Below are 11,702 nucleotides of genomic sequence, written 5' to 3'. Positions count from 1 at the left end.
TTGGGGTCCAATTTCTCCTGTAACCCTTGGGAAAATAAAAAATTGCGGGCTAAAAAATTATTTTTGAGGAAAGAAAAATGATTTTTTATTTTCACGGCTCTGCGTTATAAACTTCTGTGAAGCACTTGGGGGTTCAAAGTGCTAACCACACATCTAGATAAGTTCCCTTGGGGGTTTAGTTTCCAAAATGGGGTCACTTGTGGGGAGTTTCTACTGTTTAGGCACATCAGGGGCTCTGCAAACGCAACGTGATGCCCGCAGAGCATTCCATCAAAGTCTGCATTTCAAAACGTCACTACTTCACTTCCGAGCTCCGGCATGTGCCCAAACAGTGGTTTACCCCCACATATGGGGTATCACCGTACTCAGGAGAAACTGGACAACAACTCTTGGGGTCAAATTTCTCCTGTTACCCTTGGGAAAATAAAAAAAATCAGGGCTAAAAAAATTTTTTTGAGGAAAGAAAACGTATTTATTATTTTCACGGCTCTGCGTTATAAACTTCTGTGAAGCACTTAGAGGTTCAAAGTGCTCACCACACATCTAGATAAGTTCCCTTGGGGGTTTAGTTTCCAAAATGGGGTCACTTGTGGGGGGTTTCTACTGTTTAGGCACATCAGGGGCTCTGCAAACGCAACGTGATGCCCGCAGAGCATTCCATCAAAGTCTGCATTTCAAAACATCACTACTTCACTTCCAAGCCCCGGCATGTGCCCAAACAGTGGTTTACCCCCACATATGGGGTATCAGCATACTCAGGAGAAACTGGACAACAAATCTTGGGGTCAAATTTCTCCTGTTACCCTTGGGAAAATAAAATCAGGGCTAAAAAAATTTTTTTTGAGGAAAGAAAACGTATTTATTATTTTCACGGCTCTGCGTTATAAACTTCTGTGAAGCACTTAGGGGTTCAAAGTGCTCACCACACATCTAGATAAGTTCATTTGGGGGTCTAGTTTCCAAAATGGGGTCACTTGTTGGGGGTTTCTACTGTTTAGGCACATCAGGGGCTCTGCAAACGCAACGTGACGCCCGCAGAGCATTCCATCAAAGTCTGCATTTCAAAACGTCACTACTTCCCTTCTGAACCCCGACGTGTGCCCAAGCAGTGGTTTACCCCCACATATGGGGTATCAGCGTACTCAGGAGAAACTGGACAACAACTATTGGGGTCAAATTTCCCCTGTTACCCTTGGAAAAATAAAAAATTCAGGGCTAAAAAAATTTTTTTGAGAAAAGAAAAAATATTTTTTATTTTCATGGCTCTGCGTTATAAACTTCTGTGAAGCACTTGGGGGTTCAAAGTGCTCACCACACATCTAGATTAGTTCCTTGGGAGGTCTAGTTTCCAAAATGGGGTCACTTATGGGGAAGCTCCAATGTTTAGGCACACAGGGGCTCTCCAAACGCGACATGGTGTCCGCTAATGATTGGAGCTAATTTTCCATTCAAAAAGCCAAATGGCGTGCCTTCCCTTCCAAGCCCTGCCGTGCACCCAAACAGTGGTTTACCCCCACATATTGGGTATCATCGTACTCAGGACAAACTGGACAACAACATTTGGGGTCCAATTTCTCCTGTTACCCTTGGGAAAATAAAAAATTCTGGGCTAAAAATCATTTTTGAGGAAAGAAAAATTATTTTTTATTTTCACGGCTCTGCGTTATAAACTTCTGTGAAGCACTTGTTGGTTTAAAGTGCTCACTATGCATCTAGATAAGTTCCTTGGGGGGTCTCCTTTCCAAAATGGGGTCACTTGTGGGGAAGCTCCAATGTTTAGTCACACAGGGGCTCTCCAAACGCGACATGGTGTCCGCTAACGATGGAGATAATTTTTCATTCAAAAAGTCAAATTGCGCTCCTTCCCTTCCGAGACTTACCATGTGCCCAAACAGTGGTTTACCCCCACATGTGAGGTATCAGTGTACTCAGGAGAAATTGCCCAACAAATTTTAGGATCCATTTTATCCTGTTGCCCATGTGAAAATTAAAAAAATTGAGGCTAAAATATTTTTTTTGTGAAAAAAAAGTACTTTTTCATTTTTACGGATCAATTTGTGAAGCACCTGGGGGTTTAAAGTGCTCACTATGCTTCTAGATAAGTTCCTTGGGGGGTCTAGTTTCCAAAATGGGGTCACTTGTGGGGGAGCTCCAATGTTTAGGCACACGGGGGCTCTCCAAACGCGACATGGTGTCCGCTAAAGATTGGAGCCAATTTTTCATTCAAAAAGTCAAATGGCGCTCCTTCCCTTCCGAGTTCTGCCGTGCGCCCAAACAGTGGTTTACCCCCACATATGAGGTATCAGCGTACTCAGAACAAATTGGACAACAACGTTCGTGGTCCAGTTTCTCCTTTTACCCTTGGGAAAATAAAAAAATTGTTGCTAAAAGATCATTTTTGTGACTAAAAAGTTAAATGTTCATTTTTTCCTTCCATGTTGCTTCTGCTGCTGTGAAACACCTGAAGGGTTAATAAACTTCTTGAATGTGGTTTTGAGCACCTTGAGGGGTGCAGTTTTTAGAATGGTGTCACTTTTGGGTATTTTCAGCCATATAGAACCCTCAAATTGACTTCAAATGTGAGGTGGTCCCTAAAAAAAATGGTTTTGTAAATTTTGTTGTAAAAATGAGAAATCACTGGTCAAATTTTAACCCTTATAACTTCCTAGCAAAAAAAAATGTTGTTTCCAAAATTGTGCTGATGTAAAGTAAACATGTGGTAAATGTTATTTATTAACTATTTTGTGTCACATAACTCTCTGGTTTAACAGAATGAAAATTCAAAATGTGAAAATTACAAAATTTTCAAAATTTTCGCCAAATTTCCATTTTTTTCACAAATAAACGCAGAAATTATCGACCTAAATTTACCACTAACATGAAGCCCAATATGTCACGAAAAAACAATCTCAGAATCGCTACAATCCGTTGAAGCGTTCCCGAGTTATTACCTCATAAAGGGACACTGGTCAGAATTGCAAAAAACGGCAAGGTCATTAAGGCCAAAGTAGGCTGGGTCATGAAGGGGTTAAAGTTCTAAAGTAATTTCACTTTCTCATTCAATAATACGTCTGGCTGTTCTATGTCTTTGTGCAATTTGTCAATAACGTATATTGCTACTCTGAGCTATTTTTGATGGTCAACAACATATTTTCCAGTAATTCACACTCTAGGTATGATAATGTCTTCTTCGCTGTGTGGGATTTTGACTTCTAATTCCTCATGTTTGGTCCTGTAAAAATAAAAACAAAACACAGTTCCTTTCTCCCAGTTCCTTTCTTTAGGGGATTTATTTATATCCCACTTCTGGTTTGGAACTTGCAGCTCTCTGGCGTCCCCTTTACCCTCAGGTCAGACAGGGAACTGCACCTAGGATAATTAGTCACCAGTGAGGCTGCCTTGCCATGTACTGGCTCTTGGGCGCACTGCAGCGAGGGCGATATAACTACTCCCACTCAAGCAGGAAAAATAATTATCAACGCCATCCGTCGCTGCCAGCTTCCCCAAAAGCTCAGGACACTTCCACCAGCTCCTATTACTACGATTAATACCGGTTCAGGAGCCAACCTAACCAGTAGCACTGGCTTAGGTTGGAGGACTTAGAGTACGTTTTAGAGCAAGGAAAACAACATTAGTAAATATAACTTTTACTCCAAAAATAATTAGGCAGTGTTTACAAAAGTATATAAAAGATATTATAAAATAAGACAATTATCGTATGTACAGAAAATTACACAATAGGAATTAAAGATGAAAATAAATTTACATTTGTCTTATATCAGGGCTGGCCATGTGGTGTGGGGGAGGGGAGATACATCACAATGCATCACAGAGCATCTCTTAGCTAGCTCCCTGGGCGAAGACTGAAGCAAAATGAGGTCGCACTGTCTTATACCCCTGGTCATGAAATCACTGAGTGGTTTAAGGAATGCACGTCTACTTTCCAAAGAGACTCAGAACATTATTAAAATACATCCCTCGTAGCTTAAGCTGAAAACCTTGTAGAGTGATGACGAAAGTATTACATGTCTTCTCACAAGGTTAGCTTCCATTTAGGTCTAAACATGAAGTAGGTGTATGATCCGATTAAGTAGAAGTCTTTATCTCAGATTCTGTTGGCATGGGAAATTAGAAAACGCACTGGTGTGTAGGTCGATTGGTGAACATTCAGAATATGTAACTGTTATATCTCTATCACTAATTGGGGTCAAGTTATTCCCTATTAAATTTTTAGATGAACAAAAGAGAACGTTTCTACAACTGCCATCAACCAGCTGCATCCGGAGGGAGGGGGATGAGTGGTTTAAATTACACAGTGGTTGAATTACACAGAGCTGGCTCGCAGAGGAAAAAAGTGTACTCACCCACAGGCAGCTGGGGGGGAAGAGAGCCCACAGCGTGTCTGTAAAGCCATGGAACCTTCTAGAAGTAACTCAAAATATGGCATATTTATAGTATCGTGACAAAACCTCCCATGCTGGCGCAGATCCAGCGGTGTCAGCACTTGCATTTTAGGGGCTCAGGTTATTATGTCACGTGAGCACTGCTTCCAATTAGCACTGGCTTCACTGTTCTCACCTTCAGGCAAAATCAAACAAGTGTAAGTCAAAGAGAAGTTGTAGCCCTGGCTTCCTGTTGATGTTCAATACGTCTGAGGGCAGGGACAGTGAAGCTGGGACTGATTGGGCACAGGCCTAATTTGATGTAACAACCTCATATGAGCCCCAGGAATGCGATTGCCGATATCGATGGAACAGCACTGGCACGGAAGGTGAAGAAGATTTTTTTATTTTAATAAGGCCAAACATGGAAACAACCCATTTAAGAAAATACCATTTCAGTGTAAAAGATTTCCGACATTAAGAACATGAAAAAAGGCTTCTCCCCTGTGTGAGTTCTCTGGTGGCTAGCCAGATGCGTTTTAAGGTTAAAACATTTCCCACATTCTGAACAGGAAAAAGGCTTCTCCCCCGTGTGAATTCTCTGGTGTATAACAAAACCTGATTTCTGGTTAAAAGATTTCCCACATTCTGAACAGGAAAAAGGCTTCTCCCCCGTGTGAATTTTCTGGTGCTTAAGCAAATCTGATTTATGGTTAAAACATTTCCCACATTCTGAACAGGAAAAAGGCTTCTCCCCTGTGTGCGTTCTCTGGTGGCTAGCTAGATGCGTTTTAAGGTTAAAACATTTCCCACATTCTGAACAGGAAAAAGGCTACTCCCCTGTGTGCGTTCTCTGGTGGCTAGCTAGATGTGTTTTCTGGTTAAAACATTTCCCGCATTCTGAACAGGAAAAAGGTTTCTCCCCTGTGTGAATTCTCTGGTGGTAATCAAGAACCGATTTTCGGTTAAAACATTTCCCACATTCTGAACAGGAAAAAGGCTTCTCCCCCGTGTGAATTTTCTGGTGCTTAAGCAAATCTGATTTATGGCTAAAACATTTCCCACATTCTGAACAGGAAAAAGGCTTCTCCCCTGTGTGAATTCTCTGGTGTATAACAAAACCTGATTTCTGGTTAAAACATTTCCCACATTCTGAACAGGAAAAAGGCTTCTCCCCCGTGTGAATTTTCTGGTGCTTAAGCAAATCTGATTTATGGCTAAAACATTTCCCACATTCTGAACAGGAAAAAGGCTTCTCCCCTGTGTGAGTTCTCTGGTGGCTAGCCAGATTCGTTTTACGGTTAAAACATTTCCCACATTCTGAACAGGAAAAAGGCTTCTCCCCTGTGTGAATTCTCTGGTGTATAACAAAATCTGATTTCCTGTTAAAACATTTCCCACATTCTGAACAGGAAAAAGGCTTCTCCCCTGTGTGAATTCTCTGGTGCTTAAGCAAATCTGATTTATGGCTAAAACATTTCCCACATTCTGAACAGGAAAAAGGCTTCTCCCCTGTGTGAATTCTCTGGTGTATAACAAAATCTGAATTCTGGTTAAAACATTTCCCACACTTGGAACAAGAAAATCTGTTGTCTGCTGTGTGAATTATTTGATGTTTAAGAAGAGACTTTTGAAGGGGAAAACTATTTCCATATTCTGAAGGTGAAATCGACTTCTTTGATTTAGGAGCAGTTCGTTTTTTAATGCTTATTTTACTAATTTTATTTTCCTTAGTAGTCGGTAATGAATCAGAAGACACGACCTGTTTCAAAGGATCAGATGACAGATCTCTGCTGTGAAGGGATGATGGTATATCTGCAGTAATGGCATTCACTTCAATTGTATCCTGTGGGATTTCAAGATTATCTGATTTAAAAATTGAAGATGTCAGCTGTCCCTCTGATCTCCTAGTACAGTTATCTGCCAAAAATAAAACCAATTATTTTTCAATTAATAAATATCCTCAAACTTAATATTTTTGAACATTTCTATTTAAACTGTCAGTGAAAATGGAAAATTATGTAAAACATTTGAATTATTGACCAAGAAAATGACAGTTCTCAGCCTAATAGAAAACCTCATAGGATGAACCAGGAGAGCATGATATGTTCGACTGTTTCTTCATTCTGCCTCCCAAATATGGAATAAAGAGCCACCAAACAATGTTGTTATGTAGCAAAAAATACTACCAATAAAAAAATTCTACTTACCTTACAAAAAACACAAGTCCCCACTCAGGTCCATCATCTGTCAATGGAAAAAACAGAGGTTTCTACAATATTAGTGGCTCAATGGCTTTTTAGAAAGCAACATGGCTTCCATAAACCAATCCAGCAAAATCCAGAGGTAAGTTCCGGACTGGACCAAGGGAACCCAGTGGATGTAGTGTATATGGACTTTTCAAAAGCTTTTGATACGGTGCCACACAAAAGGTTGTTACATAAAATGAGAATAATGGGGATAGGGGAAAATATGTGTAAGTGGATTGAGAGCTGGCTCAGGGATAGGAAACAAAGGGTGGTTATTAATGGAGCACACTCGGACTGGGTCGCGGTTTGCAGTTGTGTACCACAGGGGTCAGTATTGGGCCCTCTTCTTTTTAACATTTTTATTAATGACCTTGTAGGTGACATTCAGAGTAGTATTTCAATATTTGCAGATGACACTAAACTCTGCAGAGTAATCAATACAGGGGAGGACAATTTTATATTACAGGATGATTTATGTAAACTAACTAGAAGCTTGGGCTGATCAATGGCAAATGAGATTTAATGGGGATAAATGTAAGGTCATGCACTTGGGTAGAAGTAATAAGATGTATAACTATCTGCTTAATTCTAATACTCTGGGCAAAACCGTCAATGAAAAAGACCTGGGTATATGGGTGGATGACAAACTCATATTCAGTGGCCAGTGTCAGGCAGCTGCTACAAAAGGCAAATAAAATAATGGGATGTATTAAAAGAGGCATAGATGCTCATGAGGAGAACATAATTTTACCTCTATACAAGTCACTAGTGCGACCACACTTAGAATACTGTGCACAGTTCTGGTCTCCGGTGTATAAAAAAAAAAAAAAAAAGACATAGCTGAACTGGAGCGGGTGCAGAGAAGAGCGACCAAGGTTATTAGAGGACTGGGGAGTCTGCAATACCAAGATAGGTTATTACACTTGGGGCTATTTAGTTTGGAAAAATGAAGACTAAGGGGTGATCTTATTTTAATGTATAAATATATGAGGGGACAGTACAAAGACCTTTCTGATGATCTTTTTAATCATAGACCTGAGACAGGGACAAGGGGGCATCCTCTACGTCTGGAGGAAAAAAGGTTTAAGCATAATAACAGACGCAGATTCTTTACTGTAAGAGCAGTGAGACTATGGAACTCTCTGCCGTATGATGTTGTAATGAGTGATTTGTTACTTAAATTTAAGAGGGGACTGGATGCTTTTCTTGAAAAGTATAATGTTACAGGGTATATACACTAGATTCCTTGATAGGGCGTTGATCCAGGGAACTAGTCTGATTGCCGTATGTGGAGTTGGGAAGGAATTTTTTTCCCCCAATGTGGAGCTAAAGGTACCTTCACACTCACCAACTTTGCAACGAGAACGACAATGATCCGTGATGTTGCAGCGTCCTGGATAGCGATTTCGTTGTGTTTGACACGCAGCAGCGATCTGGATCCTGCTGTGATGTCGCTGGTCGGAGCTAGAAGTCCAGAACTTTATTTCGTCGCTGATGACCCGCTGTCATCGCTGGATCGGCGTGTGTGACGCCGATCCAGTGATGTGTTCACTTGTAACCAGGGTAAACATCGGGTTACTAAGCGAAGGGCCGCGCTTAGTAACCCGATATTTACCCTGGTTACCATTGTAAAAGTTAAAAAAAAAAAAAAAAAAAAACACTACATACTCACATTCTGATGTCTGTCACATCCCCCAGCGTCGACGTGCTGCTGCCGAGAGCTTCCTGCACTGCGTCAGCGCTGGCCGTAAAGCAGAGCACAGCGGTGACGTCACCGCTGTTACTGCAGGCGCTGATACAGCTCTCGGCAGCGCGGCCCTGCACTGGACGCCGGCGGGGGACGTGACAGACATGTATGTACTGTTTTTTTGTTTGTTTTTTTTTTTTACTTTTACAATGGTAACCAGGGTAAATATCGGGTTACTAAGCGCGGCCCTGCACTTAGAATAACTGTTTAACTCCATATCAGCATGGGTTTATGAGAAATTGCTCCTGTCAAAACAATCTAATCAGTTTTTATGAAGAGGTAAGCTATAGGCTGGACCACGGTGAGTCATTGGACGTGGTATATCTCGATTTTTCCAAAGCGTTTGATACCGTGCCGCACAAGAGGTTGGTACACAAAATGAGAATGCTTGGTCTGGGGGAAAATGTGTGTAAATGGGTTAGTAACTGGCTTAGTGATAGAAAGCAGAGGGTGGTTATAAATGGTATAGTCTCTAACTGGGTCGCTGTGACCAGTGGGTCAGTATTGGGACCTGTTCTCTTCAACATATTCATTAATGATCTGGTAGAAGGTTTACACAGTAAAATATTGATATTTGCAGATGATACAAAACTATGTAAAGCAGTTAATACAAGAGAAGATAGTATTCTGCTACAGATGGATCTGTACGCACACTGAACGGGAAACCACTGGGTAAATCTGACAGGGAGAAGGACTTGGGGATCCTAGTTAATGATAAACTTACCTGGAGCAGCCAGTGCCAGGCAGCAGCTGCCAAGGCAAACAGGATCATGGGGTGCATTAAAAGAGGTCTGGATACACATGATGAGAGCATTATACTGCCTCTGTACAAATCCCTAGTTAAACCGCACATGGAGTACTGTGTCCAGTTTTGGGCACCGGTGCTCAGGAAGGATATAATGGAACTAGAGAGAGTACAAAGGAGGGCAACAAAATTAATAAAGGGGATGGGAGAACTACAATACCCAGATAGATTAGCGAAATTAGGATTATTTAGTCTAGAAAAAAGACGACTGAGGGGCGATCTAATAACCATGTATAAGTATATAAGGGGACAATACAAATATCTTGCCGAGGATCTGTTTATACCAAGGAAGGTGACGGGCACAAGGGGGCATTCTTTGCGTCTGGAAGAGAGAAGGTTTTTCCACCAACATAGAAGAGGATTCTTTACTGTTAGGGCAGTGAGAATCTGGAATTGCTTGCCTGAGGAGGTGGTGATGGCGAACTCAGTCGAGGGGTTCAAGAGAGGCCTGGATGTCTTCCTGGAGCAGAACAATATTGTATCATACAATTATTAGGTTCTGTAGAAGGACGTAGATCGGGGGATTTATTATGATGGAATATAGGCTGAACTGGATGGACAAATGTCTTTTTTCGGCCTTACTAACTATGTTACTATGTTACTATGTTACCCTGGTTACCTGGGTGCTGCAGGGGGACTTTGGCATCGTTGAAGACAGTTTCAACGATGCCGAAGTCTTTCACCTGATCGTTGGTTGCTGGAGAGAGCTGTCTGTGTGACAGCTCCCCAGCGACCACATAACGACTTACCAAAGATCACGATCGCTGGTTGTGATTGTTGGTAAGTCGTTTAGTGTAACGGTGCCTTTACTCTCTGCCACATGGTTTTTTTTTTTGCCTTCCTCTGGATCAACATGTTAGGGCATGTTAGGTTAGGCTATGGGTTGAACTAGATGGACTTAAAGTCTTCCTTCAACCTTAATAACTATGTAACTATGAATGGGTGCTTTGGAGTAAAAAGTAAATAGATCTAGTAGAATGGTAGAACTCCGGCACACGATAAAAATATATCTAACGTTTTGTTGTGCTAAAACAAGAAAATCCACAATTTCGGTAATAGACCAATATGAATACAGAGGTGTTTAAATCATCAATATTTTGGTGCGAATCTGCCTCTCTCAAGATACATCTGTTTTTACAAATCCAGGGTCCCCAAGTGGTGGATTAAGGTCCATGTGCCATGTGGACACCAATTCACATGGACACCTTAGGCTGGTTTCACATTTGCGGTTGTGTCCGCAGCGTTTCTGACGTATACAGCCGCATGCGTCTTGATTTCATATCTTTAACATTTTAGACGCAGATACATGCTTTCGCCCGCATTTGGTTACGCATGCATATTTTCGCAGTGTGCGGCTGGGCACGGCTGACACCTTGTTAATATTTTGTGGCAGCAAATTTCCACCGCCATACGCATGCGGACGCTTGCGGAAGGAGTGCGTCAAATAAACGCATAACAGTCTATGGGAACGCATGCGTATGCACGGACATGCATACGATTTAGTTTACGTACGCATGCGTTTTTATGAGCAAACATGTCTAGGAACTTGTTTTAAGCCACCCCCTAAACAAAGCTTATAAAAGAAGGTGTGGGCAGTAGAAGTCCAGTACTCAAGATTATGGAAGCGATACAAGCCTTGCAGCATCAAGTTTGGAAGACTATCAAAATGCAAGTATACAAGCTATATGTCTGCCTGTGCATTTCTGCCTGCAGTCTTTAATCATTTCTGTCTCTCTTGCAGCATTCCTCATCATGTCCTCCACTGAAGATCAGAGCTCACATAGTGGACAGGAGACTGTAGTGAGTACATTTGCTCCTGATTGGTAAGTATTCACTGTCACTATTTTACACATGTGGCAAAATATTTATTTTTCTTTTCACAGAAACATTCCAGTGCAGAACAGCAGGAGCAGCAGGTTCGGGCCCAAGTTTCAGTGGCAAGACGGCAAGTATTCTTGACTGTTTTTAGTTATTCGTGACTTTTTTTTCTTTTTGAATGTTTTTATTTATTCTTGACTGTTTGGTTTCCTTTTTGACTGTTTGTGTTTTAAGTGTTTTATCTTTACATTAATGTCTTTGTTTCATTTCTAGGTCCCACAACAGGAGGAGGATTTTATAGACAATGACTTCCTCAACACCTTGGTGTACGAGCGAGCTCCGTTGTGGGACACCTGGGAGCATCAGCACTCGGACGCTGTAGTGATTCAGCAGTTGTGGACTGAGGTGACCCAAGCGCTGCTGGATGACTTAACCATCTGGAAGCCGGCCTCCAGAGACCAGCACACCATTTCTTTTTTAACAAGATAGAACAGGGCATATCGGAACACCTTACGCCTGAACTCCAGCTCAATGTGATGCAAACCTGCAATGCTGCTTACGTTCAGGCTATGCAGCAGACTCTGTACTTCCACCAGCCACAGGTTACTTAACATCAATACAGAGTTCTGCTGCATACCACTGTACAGCCACCACCATGCCCAGTCCTGCCGCACACAACTACACCTCCACCACCATGCCGG

At 41.7% G+C, this 11,702-nt stretch overlaps 1 protein-coding gene across 1 annotated transcript in view; it reads right to left on the bottom strand.

Moving 5' to 3' along the window:
• Positions 1-3,634: 3,634 nt before the first annotated feature.
• LOC143767639 (uncharacterized) overlaps positions 3,635-11,702 on the bottom strand; it is a 77,390-nt gene continuing 69,322 nt past the window's right edge. The window contains exon 13 of the mRNA XM_077256084.1: positions 3,635-6,302. Coding sequence (XP_077112199.1) covers positions 5,215-6,302 — 1,088 coding nt within the window. The 3' untranslated portion in view covers positions 3,635-5,214. The remainder of the gene's footprint in view (positions 6,303-11,702) is intronic.

Source organism: Ranitomeya variabilis, chromosome 4 (genome assembly GCF_051348905.1).
Source record: "Ranitomeya variabilis isolate aRanVar5 chromosome 4, aRanVar5.hap1, whole genome shotgun sequence".
In the NCBI taxonomy this organism is placed as follows: Eukaryota; Metazoa; Chordata; class Amphibia; order Anura; family Dendrobatidae; genus Ranitomeya; species Ranitomeya variabilis.
This window is presented reverse-complemented; position numbering and strand designations above follow the sequence as displayed.